Consider the following 19,295-nt stretch of genomic DNA (forward strand, 5'->3'; position numbering starts at 1 on the left):
CCAACTACAGGAAATTGCCTTCAAATGCACCATTTTACAGGCATAAGGAGTCAGACTCTGACATCTGATAGCCAGCAATTACTCATGCTGGAAAGTCTAATGTAAAAATGATTCATGATGCTCATGTTAATCTTTTTTTTGCAACATGTTCTTACAGCGTATGAACACCAAGGAAGGTAAAATATTGGGCAGAGGTCAGAGAGGTCCAGCATGCTGCAGGACAACAGGTTACCAACACACTGTCCAGTAGATGAGCAACATGTGAGTCCAGTTTTGTTTGCAATACCTGTGTGACTTGTAATTAGACAATAAGGGCTTAAACTATATACGAAAAATAAAACAAGTACATGTTTCATGCATTGAGAGCAAATAAATCTGTAAGTGCACCTCAGGAAAGAGAGACGATGAGAGTAAGAACATAATGACCTTTATTTAGAATTCAGGTACAGATATTTTGAAAAATGGTTTCTGTGGTCCCAGCAGGAACAGACTGATATTGTTTTTTTAGCAGATGGACACAGATGGTGGCTCACTGGGAGCTCTCACCGCTCCCAGAGTGAATGATGACCTGCTGCTTGACTCAGCAGAGTGACAAAACATTGACAGAACCTACGAGGACACATAAGCACGTGTGTAAACACACACTCACACTCAATGAGAGAATGAATTAACATTATTTCACACATCTGGAATAATGGATTATATGTAATGGGACTATAGTACAGGTGACATATCTAAAGTCATATCAAAACTGCAATAACTCACACAACAAGGAGGTTGATCGGTGAACTCTATCATGTAATATAATACCAACATACAGTACATGTCTGTTAACACGCATTTTTCAGCAAGCATTGTTTTATTGCAGCACAAGGAATATATATCACCAAACTTTCACAGCGCTGAGGTAAGAAGAATAACAATCATCAGTTCATAAATTAGAGCTCATGTATGCCATCAATCAATAGGCTTTCATGACACATAATGTAGAACATACTGGTGCAAAATGGCTTTGTGTAACGACACAATTTCATGATGACTGACATGTACAATAAAACAGTTCATACACACCGGCTTTACCTCAGAATAGATACTGCACATTGTAACTTCAAATAGCATGTTGCTAGCGCATTAAAAGATCATAAATTATATCAGATGAATGTAAGGCGACCCTGATTATAAGATGACCTACCTTTTCCAGTAGCTGTTTTTGGAAAAATAATGTTACTTTTTGAATATAACTTATATCAAAGTATAGTTACATACTCACACACTCTCCTACCAGGCTCTTGGAAGCAGTATTTTCTCTGACAGTTAGCATTTATAAGACTGCCTGTTTGTCTTTTTGAGCTCCTTATCATCCGTGACAGTGGTATTTGGCAGCTTGACATATTCAGTTTCTGCAGTAGAGACGGCGGAAGACGTTTTGGACTCGTTTTCATTCGTCGTGAATTTATTTCCTCCGTGGCAGAAAAACACGTTACACGAGCCTTCAGAAACTTCTGCAGATTAAACTGGACTAATGAAACACTTGTGCCGACAGACTAACACACACACTATAAACAGACTTTAAGACACTCGCTAGTCTAGCAACATTAAGGCTACAAACAACCCATAATGCAACACTCTGTGTAGAAGTCGGTTTTACACCGATACTTTTTCTCTACTTAAAAAGAATATCTGATGTTGTGAACATGTAACTGTCTCACCATTAGCGGATTGTGTATGCACATTAATGAAATGTTTTTCTGGGACGTACCCTACCTGCAATAATTTCAGTTTCTGGAATCACACATCATGGCATGGACAGGCTGTAAAGCTGAGCATAAACATGAGGACAAGCTCAGAACATTTTTTACATTTTAAGTGGGAGGACTTCTATTTTTTTTAAAAATTTAAATGCAATCGAAAGCACTCCTGCCTGATATGCGACATTTCAATGCTTCCAGTCTCTACGGCCTCTTTGACTGATTGGCCACAGCTGTACTATATTATTCAACCCTCAGTGATACTGAAGCACCGCCTTCTCCTCATCCAAACTTTAAACAGTAACTTGACCAAATCCTATGTTTTATTGTTCACACTGACCGAGGGTCTGTGTTACAGATGTTCATTTCCTACGGATGTAGTGGGTCATAGGCCAGCCTCAGTCTGACTACTAACCCCATGGTGTTGTACACTAACCAAGTGGCCTGCAAGTGTCAGCATCTTATCACTATGATTGATGTCATCTAAATGCCACTGCGGCAGCGGACAGGTGGCAGGGCCTGTGAGTCCACCACACATGACGTTACACAGTCACACAGTCTCTCACCATATCGTATCCAGTCTGCCAAGATTGAACACATTACTCACATACAGCACATGCATCATACTGTATATGCACAACAGCCCACTGGGGCTGAGACATTTTAGTTGGCACTGAAAACTGTTTCAATTTCTATTTTATTGTTGTCTCAACTACTGTGAGAAAGATATAATAAGACTTTACTTTTGGAACACAGTAAAGAAAAAAAGGTTTGAGTAAACTCGTCAAATGTGACTGAAGTGAGAAACTAAATGAATGTCACGTAGCTAATATGGAGCAGGACCACCGCAGCTTCGGCCCTGCTTGCAATCTTGGCAGACAGGGGGCAGCTGTAATGTGTTTGCACAAAAGGAATGCCTGTGTCGCTTTTTTTTTTTTTTTTTTTTAAAGAAAATTGCTGTGGGAATATGTGTATTGTACCTCCAGGCATGCTTTAAGCCAGTGGTTCCCAAAGTGGGTGCTGCAGAACCCTGGGGTGCAGCAAAATATTTCATGTCATTTTACATTTAGTCTGTATTTTTTATATCATTTCACCACATTAAACCTGCAGTGCGAAACTTTTACATATAAATGAATGTCCATTACATTCAAACCCTTGCCAAACAAGTTCACACAATGCTGATTATCTCCGCCAGATAAATCTCTCTGTATTTCACAATATACAGATTTTTTAAATCTCATGTCAGGTGCGACATTCCCGAGCTGGCTGTTTGGCCATCAATCGTGCGGCTCTTCTAGACTTTCCAAATGTTATAGGACCGAATGGATCAAATTCTGATAGTGAAACTCTCAAAACGCTCAAAACAATTAATCCCATGTTTTACAGCCGCAACGGTAGGTTACAGCCTGTGGTGTACTGGCCATCGGGCATACTGGGACAAGTCCCGGTGGGCTAGTGGACCGTCCAAAACTACATTTTTGGGCTGATGGACCGTCAAAACATATCCGTTTTTACTGGCCCTCTCTGTGTGCCTGTCATTTGGGGTGCGCATGAGAGCGTGCTGCATGCCTGTGTCAGGCAATAACAGCGCCCCTCTTTACTCTCACTGCCAGAAGGGGGAGACAAAAGTCCCGCACTCCAGCTTTAAAGCTTTATGTTTTATTTTACAATATGTTTTCAAATACATTAAAATAAAAGATATGAAGAATACGTATTAAAAATGTTTAGTATGCAGTAGCACCTCAAGCTAATGACAACTCATGGTTGCCGGTTGTCATAGTAACACAGCATCCTTTGTGGCTTGTGAGTTTTTCAGGTACTCAGCAATGAGGAGAAAAATATCTTATAAAGGGGTTCTGTGGTCTAAAAAAAGGTTGGGAACCACAGCTTTAAACCATGCACGCACAGACTATTACACATGTGTTGAGTGTGACATAGCGATGACACAAGGAGAAGATAATGTAACTGTTAACTTCTTTTCACTTATCTTTTATTGATGTGAACAAATGTGTTTACTTTCACCCGCATAACACACTAATGTGGAGATAATAAAACACATCTGGTCATAAGTTTGACCTTCATGTGTCAGCAGTGGTTAGGTGTTATAGCTCCCAACACATTGGACCTTTAAACAAGACAAAGAGTCTACAGCCATGCTAGCAGCTCTGTGAGGCTGTATTTAGACACAGTGATGTTTTGAAATAAATGTTAATGTTAGCTTGCTAACATGATCACAAAGACAATATTAAAATGCTTCTGTTTAGCAGATAAAATGTTTACCATGGGAATGTCATTGGTTTTGCAGGTATTTGGTCATAAACTGAAGTATTGGACAAATTAAAACTTTGACCTGATGATGAAAAGTCAAGGAATCACCAATCACAGGTTGCCAGTCAGGGCTGTTTAATTACTTAATCATGTGGGAAAATGTCCTGTGGTTTCCTGCAGACATTGTAAAGATTGTGGAGGGTGTTTCATCCTGATGCCGGTGAAACTAATTATGAATTCAACTGTATATGTTGAACTCGCCATATTGTGGAAGCTCACAACATATTGTGGTTATTCTGTTTTGTGGCACTGAGCAAGTGTATTGTATCTTCCTCCTGAAATCCCCATATCCTTCCAAAATCAGCTGTTTGTTGTTTGTCTATGTTTATGTTATCATATCTTTCAAAACTGTTCCCTTGGCCATATGACATAAGTTTTCCAGGGTTTTTATTACATGTACACACTCAATTAAGGCTGCAGTATAAGTAGATTTAAATAAATAAACATAACATTACATAAAGGGATAATAGACTAACCGAATTACAATGAAAGTGACATAAATGGGAATGTTTTTTAAAAGTTCCCCTCTGACTGTCTGCCTAACTTTTTTCTTTCTCTTCTTTTTTTGGGATGCCCCTCTTACAGGCCTCATAACATTAGCATTCATGTGTTTGAGCCAGACAGCGTCTGACTGTTACAGTGAAAGCATGCTGCTGTGTTTGTGTGTGTTAGTGTGTGAGAACAACACCACTGACCTGTGCGATGACTACACCTCTGCAAACACATCAATTACCATGACGATGTGTGAGCAGTACAGAGAGGGATATGCTGTCTGCACGATGTTAAGTTTTCTGCCACATCTGTCAACAAACTGAGAGGTAACAGTAAAAGAGAGAGAAAGCTGCTCCGAAAATATTAGAGAAGCAATTATGTGACATAGTGATCATGGCATGAGAAAAGAGAAACCTTCAAATGTTGACTGTCAAGACTGTAAAACCTAACATAACTTAAAGAAAAAAAATATGAAATATAGCAACTTCTTTGGTAAAAAAATGGAAATCTGCTGTAAAAACCTCTCTTCGGTGCCTGTAATAGTGTTTGTGGAATCAGTTTAAATATCGAAATGTCTTATGTCCAATTAGTAAGTATTTAAGATTGTCGTCAACAATTAAACCCATAAAGGATAGTCAGTGGAAAGGTGAATGTTTATCAATATGTGACAAATCTGCCTCATGGACATAAAAGGACGATCAGGTGACAATATAAAAAGAAGATTGGCCTATTTGCTGAGTTGAGAGACTCATGGGCCCTCTTTTACCAAGAGGGCCCATGAACAAAGGCTGTCATGTAACTAATGATGCACTTAAAAAAACTGGGTAAATTTGTGCTTAACGGACTAGATTCATGGCTTGTCAGATGACTTAATGCAGCAATTACAATTATCTCTCCCCAGTCTGATAGTCTGAGCCCTGGACTACAAGAGATTGAGAGCATAAACATAAAACTCACTTGTCTTCTGCTCGTGGATGTCTGCACATTGCTGATCTGAGTGTGTTAAGCGTGTTTGTTGCCAGTGCATGCCACAGCTATGACTGTAAAGTGTCTGATCTTTGAATCACGTCCAAAATGGAACGGGAGAATTTAATCACTTTGCAGAGAGAGACAGAGAGAGAGAGAGAAAGAAAGCAAGAGAGATTGAAAGAGAAAAGCAAGGAGTAGAAAGAAAGACATGAAACAATTGGACTGAGCTGCCACTCAAGGCTTTGGCAGCAGAATTTATGAGCTCTGCTTGTGGCGCATACCTGCAATACGTCTTCTCCTGACCATACATAGAATCAGGCACAATCAGGCAGCCATGACATAAATATTGAGTTTAGACATTTTGGCAGCTGAAACTGTGACCTAAATGCTAAAACTATGAACAACGCTGAAGGCTGTTTCTTAGAGGCAGGAGAGAAAATAAATCGAATGAAGTTACTATAATCTTTTTATAGACTATCTGAGCAGTCTGGTCTGCTGTGCCATTAATCATAGATGGTGACAGAATGCCTTTACTGGCTGGAAACTGGTTTGACGTACAGTATTACACATATATCCCAGCTGTTTTGGGGCAAATTTAATGGGCAACAGTGGCCATGGAGATGCTTCACTATCATTACTTTTTATTGTTTTGCTTCCTGGAGACACTTCAAGAGTTCAATAGTCACATTTTGGAGGGCTCAGCTGTAAACGTCATAGTGTGGTTGAGAAAAGCCACATTTACAAACAGCAACAGTCACATTTCAAACATACTGGATCAGGACTGCATACTTTATACTAAACTGTAATCCTGCTTTGAGTATGTTGTTTGTTTATACTGAAAAAATACATGCAGTTGCTAGTTTATCAGGCAGACGCAGCTAAAACTAATGCGATTTAATACTACAGTCATGCAAGAAATCCTAAATTCATGAAGCTTCTACCGCTCAGATTGTGCCTAAAATGTTTTAGAGAGGTGTTGATTCAACTTTATCGTAATCTGTTGAATTCTATTGCTAGATACTGACAGGTGTTCATAATATTTTGTCTAACCTCAACCATGCTTGAAAAAACTATGTATGTTTTTTTTTTCTTTGGAGGTTTTTTCATTGGATATTTGTGGTCATTATTTTAAGGGGGAGCTCAGTTGATGTTGACAATGTTGTTAGCTTCATTTAGTACAAAATAGCCTGAAATGTTAATTTCTGGTGTGCAGCTTTTCAAAACACAGCACTGTTCAGATTAGTTAGTTTGGATTAGAGTATATTTAGAATATCAGTATTTAGTCGACAACTGAGACACACAAACCTACTGGCGTTACTTGCAGCATAGTTTTTAAACCATACCAGAACCATGTAGATTCAGATAAAAATCCATAAAGTTGTAAAACTTTAATTTGAATACATAAAAAACTGTTGAAAATCAACTGTGGACTCTTCACTTTTCATCACTGGAAGCATATTTAGACCTTATTTGTTGTAAACCGGGAAACTGTTTTTCAACAGTAGGAAACTTGTTCATTTGTATTAACATAAAATGTGGTTGAAAATTAGTTTAAACCAATGTACTTGGTAAAAATAATAAAACATAATAAAACAAAAAACATTTTTAAAACCCTTTTCTTCACAAAAGATTGTCAGAGTGGTAGAAAACCTAGAAAACATTCTCCTGACGCCACACGCCTTAATTGGTTTCACAAATAGAAAACCACACAAAGAAACATTGATGTGGGATAGCTCTCAATTTTCAGACATTTAACGTAGATAATTGCCAAAACCAGAGATTATGATATACAACAACACATTATCAATGGTGAAAATTCCTAACACAAAAATTCAATTTAAGCTGGACAGAGTTCTCTGGATTTAATATATTTAGCTATACTGAATAGAAATATCCAAACCTGTTCAAAATGTCCTGGCTGTTGGCACTTGAACATTTTTTAAAAGTTTCTGTAATGATTTCACCGGGTCAAACAGGCTGCCTCTTTAAAATATGCTCCGCTAGAGTATTTTTTTCAACTGACGTTTGTAGCACAGACAAGTCCGGTGGGACTTGAAGTTGTCTTTTCATCATGTGTTCAGAGATAGAGCTCCATTATCTGCAGAGGGCCCAGCAGATTTAAAGCCAAAACCATGACCTCACTGCACTGTGGGAAATGTCTGTTGCGTTCTACCTCCATCGTTGTTTAATTTAATCATGTTTTTCTGTGTGTGTGTAATGATAGGGATTCACGTGGATGCGGATGGGATTCCCGATGATTCAAAGTAAGGATTCACTGCTGTAGTCAGCTTGAAATAACGGCAGTTATAATGGATTTTAATTGTGACGTTCATAGACTATTATCAAGCCACTCATACGACCTAATCTACCTGTCCGCTGTTGATCTGTATAATCACACCCCCCTTTCCCTGACATTAAAAAAAACATTAAAACTAACAAAACAAAAGCAGGAAGTTGACAAAATATCTCAATAATAATGCAATACTGGTGGTAAATACAGCCTCTGTGAAGTGCTAAATGTGACACTGTGTCATAAAGAGGTCTGTGGTCATTCTCGACCTCTTTGTGTTTTATTGCTATTTTGTTCCTCGACTGTTTGTATACTGAATGAGAAGACCAAATGTTATTCTCTCCACCACCTGAACTGTTAGATCATACTGTTTGTATTATGCAAAAAAATAGATTACTGGGGAAAAAGAAAAAATTGGAAAAATTGTTTGACCGTGAGTTATGAATTGTAAATATGAACCATATTGCCGGCAGGACTTCCTATAGCAGAGGGATTTATGATAACATGCCTGCTTCACACGCTCTGCTCTCCTTGAGAGTATGACACACAGCTCAAACAGGAATATTTCCTGTTTCTACCACAGGTATTGACAAGGATATCACCTACGTCAAACCACAGAATCCCATTATGAAGCCTGCAGAGGGCCGACCGTTGACGCTCCATTTAGAGGGAGTATTCACTTACAACACATATTGTACAAGGTCAGGGCGCTGGCAGCGGAGACAGGAAGAGATGATGTCACTGCCCGGGGAATATTTCTGAATCCCTCCCGACTTGGATGTTTAATTTACAGCACATTAACCAAAGTGATACCATATTGTTACCTATGACCTACTTTAATGGTTCATGTGTGTTAGTGGTAGAACATATGGCACTGAACACGACTCTGGTGTTGTTACATGCAGGATGACATATCTCTGCTGCCCCGGTGTCACACCATCTACTCAACCCTGCTAGTGTACTGTACATGAAACATGCTCTGTGCATATTTGACTCTTTTCCTGCTGTTAGCCAAAGTTGACTGCACTTTAAACAACAAAAATGATAAAGGATATGTGACACCTATGATGATGATGAAAGTTATATTTTTGACTTTATTTCATAGTGAACAGTGGAGAGGTAACAGGTGACATCAGCATCTTAAACCCTTAGACCTCTGGGATACCCCAACCATAACAACTTTTAACACCTACCTATTTGGAAGTTCCTTACTGCCTGAACTGCAGAGATCAAAATCAAATGTGGTTTTCCAACTCAGGCCAAAATTGCCAGTTCATGCCCAAAAAGAAATTTTTGGCTTTGATTGCAAAGTGAGTTTAGGCTTGCCAACCAAACATAAAAATAATTCAACATTGTTAAGTAGTGACTAATACCAGTGATGGAGGGTATCTAAGTATATATGAGTACAATACTGAGGTACTTGTACTCTATAAAGATTATTTTATGCGGCATTTTATGTACTTTCATTGAACAGAGAGGCGAATGACATTCAACAAAGGTCCCCAGCTGGAACAAACAGGGAACATTGTAGTTACTGTATGTGTTATGCATCATAATCACTAGTTGACTGGACATCCAACACATACTTTACCAAAGTATTTCCATTTTTTACTACTTCTACTCCCCACACATTTTATAAGAATCAAAATATTTCAGGATTATACTCCTTACTCCAATACATTTATTTATTAAGATTATTAAGCTTATTAAGATTTTACATGCAAAACATTGAATGATGATTGGCTTATAAAACATGATGCATTATTATAGATTGAGTTACCCAACAATATAAAGCAGTTACAACTTGCTCCATCTGGATAAAAGCTAAATCAGTGCTGCTTCCACATTTATGCGTCAGTAACAATAATCCAAACATGTAAAATAATATAACACTCTGAAAGGGCCCATTCTGCATAATGAGCAATTTTTGCATAAGTATATTTGCTATTAAAACTCATTTTGTAAGCAGGACTTTTACTTGTAATGGAGTACCTGTATATTGTAGTATTAAGACTTCAATTTAAGTATTTTTTAAGCATCCTCCTCCACTGACCAATACACCGCCACCTGCAGCTAGACAATATAAGTCAAGATGTAATTTATGAGTCTTTTCAGCCCACTATTTCCAGTTTATTACTTGTTTTGAGGAGCTTGAAAGGCATGTCTCCTGTGCACAAATACAACTGAGTACACAATCTATATTACTGGAACTCAACACAAGTACAACTACATCAACAATCCCACTACATCCACTGTATATATTGAATTCCACATCCAAACATTCAATGATGTCACAGTATTGTTTCTGAAAAGTAAACACACCTGCCAGTGCCTCTCTAATCATCACAGGCTTGACAGAGGAGAGATAGACAAAGACAACAAGAGAACATGGGTATTTTCTCAGCAAAGCTGGGTATAATTTTGGCAAATACTAGATGATTTATGCCCCTCTCCTTGAGGGCCACGCTGATGTAATAGCTTCACGTCTGTCAGGGCACAGACGAGCCCTGTGCACACCGGCATAAACAGTGACGCATTCACCTTACATTCATTCACATGCAAAATATGGAATAAACAGTCGCTTTTAATTATTGTCATTAGCTGTGGCAACAAATGTTGTTAGAGGCAGGAAAGTGAGAACATACTACAACTGTGCTTTGTAATGCTCTGTATGACAGAAGTGGAGTGTGAAAGCCAAGGAAAAGACAGGATGTCAGGTGTTGTGACAGTGTGACCGTTGACAAGTGGAGCTTAGTGACAGTTAACTGAACTCTCACTTCTACCTCAATCAAATACTGGCTGAGGTAGGAGTAATCACACATGTTAACACAGGGGTTGAAAAACTTCTATATGTTAAGGATTCATAAATACAAGAGCATTACAGCACTGATAATAAGATTTTTACAGAAGAGGAGAGATGTCTGCTGTTAGGTCTTAACAACTATCTGTGCTGGATTTGGGAGGTAAACCAGAGATAAATTATGTGTCTAGTGATGTAAATATTAGTAACATTTTGTGCAACTCCATCACTGAGGCCGATGCAATATGCATCTCGATGTGTTGCTAACAATCCGATACATTAAAGATACATAGGAAGCAACTACCAATGCGATACGATACGATTCAACCCTGATACGATGCAAAAAATGGATGCAATACAGTATGGTACAGAGTTTGATTTCATTTCTTAAGCATACAGCAAGTTACAAATTAACTAAAAAAGTGCCATTTTTTCTTTATATAGTTGTTTCTCAAGTACTGCAACTCAGTAAGCATCTCATTTATGCTGTTTTTTTTTACCTCTAAAAAAGCACTTGGACCTTTCACAAACAGGCCTTTTCACAAGTCCCTTGTAGTGTAGTGTTCTCTGTCCCCAGTTAACATGCATATGCTCCATGACCCAAGCAATTACTGTCAAAATAGTCAGTAATAGAGCGTAAGTTCCACCTGCAAGATTTTGGCAGCGCACCACTTAGCTGTAGCATGCTAGCACGCTTGAGAAACAGTTTAGAGAGGAGGACTCAGTCTAAAATCACAAATTATTGGTCACATTTCTAAATAACAAAGGCATAGGGCCTCTACTAATAATTAATGTAAATAAATTGGATTTTACCGATGCAAAGATGTTAGAAATTATGCATCAGGAGTTCATCCCAAATTATATCCAGTGCATACTTTTTTTAATTGGGACAATTGCATCATGAACATTTTTGCTTGTGCACCAGTGCAAATGAGTGAATCTTCCCATCCCTAATTTGGTGAGCTAAAGAGAGTTTTAGTCATATTAGTTGGTTGGTGGAGGGGTGGCAATGTTGGTCTGTTGGTCGGTCGGTCTAATAACTATGAAATATATTGCCATGAAATTCTGTATAGTCACAGTTCCCACACAGTGTACCTTTCCTGTAATGACACAAAGAGGTTTGCATTTGTGTTTTTTTAAGTTAAATATCTCAACAACTATTGGTTGGATTGTCAATAAATTTGTTTCAGACATTCATTTTCCCCTCAGGATGAATTGTAATAACTTTTTTGATCCCTTAACCTGTCATCTAGTGCCATGACAACATCAAAGTTTCAATTTGTCTAGTACTTTAATTTATGACTAAATACCTGCAAAACTAATGACATTCCCATCAGCCTCAGTTGTACTGTAGTGATAATTAGCAAATGTTAGCATGCTAACTTGCTGAACTAAGATGGTGAACATGGTAAACATTAAACCTGCTAGACATTAGCAGTGAATTTTGAGACAAATAACACGTACAGGTACAGAAGGCCGCATAACTGAATACAGCCCAATATCATCAAACTCATGCCACAAAACAATCACTCAAGCTCGGCAAACATGTTGCTTTAGTTTTGTGGCTTTGTGAACTCTTGGTCCAGACAACCTGCCACGTGCCGCTTGTTGTCTCAAAGACGAATCATCAGTAACTGAGGTTAAACTAACACTAGCACTGTAGCACTAATATGAGAAACAAAAGATGAGAGAAAAAGCATAGATAGTCAGAGACATAGAGGATAGCCATCTCGGTCTAATCAGCACCAGCTCTGTTTAAATTTTGGCTGCAGTCCAAAAGGGGAACACTTTCATTAACCCTGCAGTCAATCCACCATGAAAACAAACACATTAGCCGGCCATTCTATGACTCACTGCCCTTTCACTTTAACCACAAATGTTAGCGCTGCCAAGTTTTTTCCTGTCCGCGATACCTCGCCCTTCCTTGCTTCTTGCTGCCACCGCCGTGCTATCTCGCATTCAACTTTTAACCTTCAGTCCTGGAAGCTGTGTGAGGAAGAGACTGACTGGCCTCAACAAGGATCAGAATTAACAGATTTACCAGCCAGATATTTTCAGTTTTTCAGTCAATCTCATAAAGAATTAGTCATTTTGGATCAAAGTATCCAGTGCCAACACAAAATAGTGAGGCAAATATGCCTCCTGATTACACTACGTGAAAGAGTAAATTGACCAATCTACCATTTAGATGTCCCTCCATTAATCAGTGATATCTATATCTCAGTGTCTTGAACAATTCGAACTGTAATATAATTGTATTTTAGAATCTGTAGGATGTTTTCAGCTTTAATTTTGTTTGATTACCTGTCCTGGACATGAGGCCACATTTAGGGGAGATTTCTCCCTTTGTTGCCTACCAGGTAGACCCTTCTCAAAGGCAACCTGGTAAATCTTCTCCACTGGAATTAGCAAACACCAAAGGCCTGAGTATGCTTAAAACTCAGTGCTTGTCAGATCATCAAACAGCATCTGAAAACCCCTTTCTGATTCTGATTTTGGGGGTCTGCTTGACAATTTTTGTAACTTTCCAAAATAGACAATCTGATAGTCTCATAAACCTTACTCAGTGATTGGTCAGGTGTGCAAAGGTGTGACAGTAACCAGGAACTTCTCTCTCAAGCTCTCTTTTTTCGTTCTTCACACAACTACTTCTGTCACTTTTTGTGTGTACAAACCTTGAATACCTTTTAGAAGAAACTGTCCAACAGTGTTCGGCCTTATCCCGAATTTGATGATATGAGATACCTCAACTACAACCATCTACCAGAGCATTTGATTGGTAGACCTTCCTTGAGGAGGTACACCGCTTGGATAGAAGTGCTGTTTGAAAGACTCTTTCAGACTCAAAAGACAGAACAAGTCCCATATGAATGTGTCATCATTAGTCTGTGGAATACTGTGACCTTTTTTAAACTCTGAAAACAACGAAACATGCTTTCATAACCAGTATTTCCATAATACAGTCACTCAACTTTTCCCAGCTTTAAAACGACCCCATGCACAGGTCCTAAGGGCTGCTTTTAATTCAGTGATAGTCTCAGTTACAGTCATACACAAACATTCAGCCTAATCTATTAAAATATGTCATATCTGGAGACTAATAACTTACACAAAAGGATGTAGGCCAACATATTTCTAGCATTTTAATCTGAGAATATAAAACTAGCTGATTAAGAGGTCAGTATGTTATCATAGAAAACATACATTTGTAATCACACAGTCTATGTGGTATCAGGACTCTGTCTTATGTCATAGCAGCAGCGGTTTCATATGATTCGGAGCTGATAAATGACCCTGTCAAATTTCTCATATATAAAAACATTGGCTGCATTTGCACAAAAGAACGTATGTGATTATCTTTGGGTAAATATTGTAATATGGCCATTAATACCATGTGATCTGCACTTGTAAGTTTACTCACAGATTTGATAAGAGGTAGACCTTATAGTCGAGCGGTTCCTGTGCTTTTTTACACCCTAAGTGTGCAATAAAACAGACTTCCTATGCTATTTCCCCATAATAATACAGTATGTACAGTATGTAATACTGTATGATGGCGGCTGCGGTGGCAGCCAGCATACGTGCAGCATCTCAGTTAAGTTTAGCCTTACACTATGTGCCAGACAATAAGTTTAGCTGGGAACAGTATGAAAACAGTTGGTACTATGTGAATTGTCTCAGTGTTCTTGTATGAAGGAGACTAAAGTTGGCCTATGCTGTAATTCTGGCAGAGGTATACCAATGCTGCACTGCCTTAAATGGGAAACAGAGACCCAGACCTGTGCTTTACTACAACATAGCTCTGATTAAGACCAGATTGGTCTGCCTGTGGTTGGTTCTGAGCCACAGCTGATTCCTACTCAGGGACAAGACTGTTTACGCTGTGCTTTGCAGTGCATGCATCCATCGGCATGTTAATCTCTCCTCTGTTCACTGGTATCTGCTCTAGTGGAGATTGAGAGGAGCTACCATCATTGCCAAATGGCTGAATAGGGTAATTTTGTGGACTTTTTACTAGCATAAAGAAATGAAGACAAAAGAAGACACAAGAATTTAATGCAGCAGTGACAGTATTCCACTATTTGAAAGTAGAAGGTTGCATTTTTTATTGTCACGTTGTCTTGAGATTATTGGTTGTTTTCTCATGATAATGGGTCAAGATAATAGGATAATCATCCTCTTACAATTAGTGTTATCTAATGATAACAATATAATTTTACAACTTAATTTAATTTTAATTTTAATCAGTCTTCCTCATTCAAGGAGAAGACTTTCACAGAGGAATGTATTTCAGTGATCTCACTAATATCTTTAGCTACGATAGCAGTGTGGGGAGGGGTTATATTATCACCACTTTGGTCCAGACTGATGTGTCTTTTGTGATCCCTTGACTTTTCATCTAGCGTTGTCATCAAGTCAAAATTTAAATGTGTCCAATACTTTGGTTGAGGACCAAATAACCTGCAAAACTAATGACAGTCCTGCCTCAGTTTTCTTTTTGTTTATTGCTAATTAGCAAATGTTAGCACAGCAACATGCTGAAAACGACAAACATTATACCTGTTGAATATCAGCATGTTAATATTGTCATTGTGAGCATGTTATCATGCTGATGTTAGCATTTAGCTCAGAGCCGCTAGCGTGGCTATAAACTCTTGTCTGTAGCCTTGTAGCATCTTATAATGTCCACCTCTCAGATTATAATTATCATCTCTTAGAATATAATCTGCAGCCTATAAATTATTGGATACCAATCAAAGGAATAATATCTGCAGTAGCAGCCTGATTAGTGTTGATCGATAACTGATTGAATGTTATGTCCAGCAGAAACACACTGCCCGTGTTACTCTACTCTAATGTCCTGATGGGATCAATAATGGAATCTCCTGGATCTAATATTATCAGATCAAACCATATGTTATGTTAGATTACCCACTGAACTTATTCATGCCAACATGATAAAAAATATCTTGTTTTATTTCATTTTTATTAATCAGGCACTGTCATTGAGATTAAGATCTCTTTCCAAGAGAGACCTGAGAACAAGAAACATCAATAAGACAAGAACACAATTAGTAAAGAGAGGCAACACAACTACACAATAAACAAGGAATTAATAAAAACAGTTATAAGAATCATAAAAAACAGCAGATAATAAAGCTTTAAAATTTCCAAGGGGAATGTAAGACTCATGTTTGAGGGCAGTTTGCAGTTCATTCCATTTAAAAGGTGCATGGTACCTGAAACCAGTCCTGCCAACATTAGTGCGTACCTGAGGGATCTCTAAGATTAAGTAGTAACTGGATCGGTACTGTAGTTATTAGATTTAAATGAGAGGAGAGTTGTGAGGTAGTTTGGAAGCTTTATAGATGAATAACATGAGATGTTTTGTTCTTCTTGACTGCAAGGAAGTCCGACTAACCTCATGATACAGAGAACAATGATGAGTATGAAATGTGTCATTTGTGATAAAGCATAATGCACTATGATACACAGGGTTTAACTGCTGAGGTGTTGATGGGGCAGCATGACGATACAGAATAACTCCACAGTCAAGGACAGACATGAAGGTTGACGGCACAATAGTTTTACAGTTGGAAGAAGACAGACATCCTTTAGTTCTGTACAAGAAGCCTAGTTTGATTTTTAATTTCTGAGTCAAATGTTGAATATGAATCTTGAATGACAAGTAGTCAGTATTGTCCCAAGTTATCTTGGGATACCAATATTTATTATCTGGAGAAAACTTATTTATTATCGAGAATAACGAGAAAATGATTTTGAGATAACAGAATGACAAATAATTGTCACCAGTCGGACTCACCAACTTATATTTCTCACATTTTTACCTTATAGACGATTCAACAGCATTAGGACACATCTGTCCATCTTTGTTTGATCTCTCACAGACATTTCTTCTGTCTGATGACCAGACTCTCACTCTACTTTTTTGCATCATTATGAGTTTTGATGTTTTGTGTTGTTGATAGTACCAATATTTTTATATTTACCTTGTAGTTTTTGCCAACTGATTTCTTATCTTGGAGCATTAAATGTTCTTGTCTTGTCATCCTGTCCTCTCTTCTTTCAGTGCTTTATGGTTTTGCCTCAATGTTTATGAAGTGACGTCTCTCTGCTACTATCTAGTGGCTAAAAGGAAAATTTCATTTTCTCAGGATAAAGACAAACTGGAGAAATAACACAAGTGCAAACACATTTTACAACTTGAACAATCATCCAGTTAATTTTCTTGCATTTCTATACCAACACATTAAATCACAAGTTGGATATGAAATTAATATACCTTAAATTTTATCAATAAAAGGTCTTATTCTTTCCAAAACCCTTCAGCTCCGCGCAGTCTGTCCCTCTTCACTAGCCGTACTTTACGTCATCATAACAAGCCGACCAGTGCAGCATGGAGGAGCTCTCCTCCCGGTGAAGGATTTTTGACCTTCTGAAATCATTTCTTTCCAGTAGTTTCGGTGAGTTGTTTCTTCACACACTACCAGTAGTGTTCATGTTTGCAGATGAGGATTAAAGTCGTTGTCGCTGGTGATTCCTGCTCGTCAACGAGTACGACTTTGGCGTTAGTTTGAGCTAATGTTAGCAGCAGCGAGGCTAACTGTATTATTATATAGCATTATAAACATTACAATACTTAGGCTATATACATGACCCGACAGGGATTGTAAAAACAAAAAAATAAATGCAGAAGTAATGGTTCTGATAGATGTAGCTATAGTTATATATGTATATGTTAAATAGGTGAAGTAGTGAATACAAATTAAATATGTAGTAGTGATATCTACACACACACACACACACATACATATATACATATTTAAACACATTCAAAGAGGCTCTGAGCTGCTGATTATGTGTCAAGTGATGGATGACTTGGGGCAGATGTTAATTATTTTTTTGTCTTGTGAACCACAAGGTTGAATAGAGCCCTCCAGGATGTCGGTGAAGCATGCATCAGTCCATGCCAAATGGATCATCGGTAGAGTCATCGGGACGAAGATGTTCAAGACCGCCAAAGTGAGAGTCACAAGGCTGGTGCTGGATCCGTACCTGCTGAAGGTGAGCCTTTAACGGTGTCCATTCACTGCTGAGATGCACAGTAAGAAAAGGCAACATGGATGGAAAAAAATCACATGATAAGGGCTCAGAAATGTTTGATACTGCTGCTAATATAATATCAGCACTGACACCTTTATCAATAATTTGGTTTGAAGAACTTATGTTATTTTTTTCATTTAACGAGATTTGCCAGACTTCTCAGTGCATCAGTGTTTTTATTGATTCTTAACACAAAGAGCCGTACAAGAACTTTGCTAGAAATAATATTACTGTTACTCAATTAGCTGAATTGATTAATTAGACAAACTGATTCTAGATTAAGGTTAATTGTAAGATAATTTATCACTTGTTTTTGTTATTTATCAAGTAATAATATCAAAATGTGTTATTTATAGCATCACAAATAAACATGTGATTAGCAATTGTCATTATTATTATTATTATTATTGTTATTGTTATTATTATTAGTATTATATTTTTATCATTATTACTTCTGTTGGAATGACTGATCAAAACAATAATGAGAAGTGTTATGGTGATTAGTACCAATCATTTTGTAAACTCACTCAGAAATAGTGAAAGTAACTCAGAATTTAATTTGCTCACTTAACAATTTTCCTAGTAATTAAAATTAATTCGACTCAAATGTTTAATTCATTACCTCTAGCTAGTACATGATCAACTTCACTGTGTACAACCAAATGTTATTTATTTTCAAGCTTTGTCCGAAACCTTTGATTACTCTCTGTAGAGTTATTACATATTTAAAGATGTTTAATGGTAGAAACTGTGTTTTCTCCCCCACAGTACTACAACAAAAGGAAGACCTACTTCGCCCATGATGCTTTGCGGCAGTGCACTGTGGGAGATATCGTCCTTCTCAAGGCCCTGCCTGAGCCGAGGTCCAAACATGTGAAGCATGAACTGGCTGAGATAGTGTATAAAGTCGGTCGGGTAATCGACCCGCTGACAGGAAAGAGAGTTGCAGGAACTGAGTTTGTGGAGCCTCCAACTGACCTTCCTCACAGCCCGGAGGAGGAGACGACGTTATTAGAAAAACTGCAGGAGCTGAACATCTCAGCCGCCTCCAGTGGGGCTGATTCCCCACCTGCAGAGAAACCCATTTCATGATAAAAAAACGGATCTGTTATGTTTAAATGTCACTCTGCAATCATGTTTCTGTTGCAGAATAATATACAGTATATTGATTAATGTGGAAAGCCTAAATACGTTTTCTTTGCTATGTGTAGTTTTATTTCAAGTCACATTTCTGGAGAATTTACAATAAAAATGACAATGAGAACACACAGTCTCATTCAAAAACATGTATGCATGGAGCCCATATCTGTTTACTGTCACACTGTAAGATCTATGTTTGAAAAGACAAAGTCATATTTATTTATTATTGAGTATAAAAGGTGCAAATGCAAAAGCAGTTTTAATCAATATATTTTATTGCTGAATTCCTATTATTCCCATTCTAGTGTCTATTAATGTACTAACACTGTAAACACGTGATGTTCTTTGTCATTAATCAGATTTGTCAATTAAGTTGTCTATTCATTGAAGTGCAGGTGTGAAT

The 19,295-nt window shown here is 37.8% G+C and overlaps 2 protein-coding genes across 9 annotated transcripts in view; both read left to right on the plus strand.

Moving 5' to 3' along the window:
* LOC121909795 (protein NipSnap homolog 2-like) overlaps positions 1-19,295 on the plus strand; it is a 42,101-nt gene that overhangs the window by 13,079 nt on the left and 9,727 nt on the right. Inside the window, exons 2-3 of one of the 7 annotated variants that reach the window (XM_042430500.1) lie at positions 158-261; positions 7,762-7,801. The exons of 1 other annotated variant lie outside the window; for it this stretch is intronic. In XM_042430500.1, coding sequence (XP_042286434.1) covers positions 211-261; positions 7,762-7,801 — 91 coding nt within the window. In that variant the 5' untranslated portion in view covers positions 158-210. Of the gene's footprint in view, positions 1-157; positions 262-508; positions 630-7,761; positions 7,802-19,295 lie in introns of those variants that run through there. 5 more of the 7 variants (XM_042430498.1, XM_042430499.1, XM_042430501.1 and 2 more) reach the window with 5 other exon arrangements.
* Positions 197-19,038, plus strand: mrps17 (mitochondrial ribosomal protein S17). 2 transcript variants are annotated; one of them, XM_042430519.1, is made up of 4 exons: positions 197-261; positions 16,979-17,112; positions 17,571-17,713; positions 18,521-19,038. In XM_042430519.1, the coding sequence occupies exons 3-4, from the start codon at positions 17,591-17,593 to the stop codon at positions 18,842-18,844; spliced, it is 447 nt and encodes a 148-aa protein (XP_042286453.1). In that variant the 5' UTR covers positions 197-261; positions 16,979-17,112; positions 17,571-17,590; the 3' UTR covers positions 18,845-19,038. The 2 variants fall into 2 exon arrangements, with proteins under 2 accessions (XP_042286453.1, XP_042286454.1); XM_042430520.1 differs by lacking the exon at positions 16,979-17,112 and having other exon boundaries at positions 237-261.

This window comes from Thunnus maccoyii, chromosome 13 (assembly GCF_910596095.1).
Source record: "Thunnus maccoyii chromosome 13, fThuMac1.1, whole genome shotgun sequence".
Lineage (NCBI taxonomy): Eukaryota > Metazoa > Chordata > Actinopteri > Scombriformes > Scombridae > Thunnus > Thunnus maccoyii.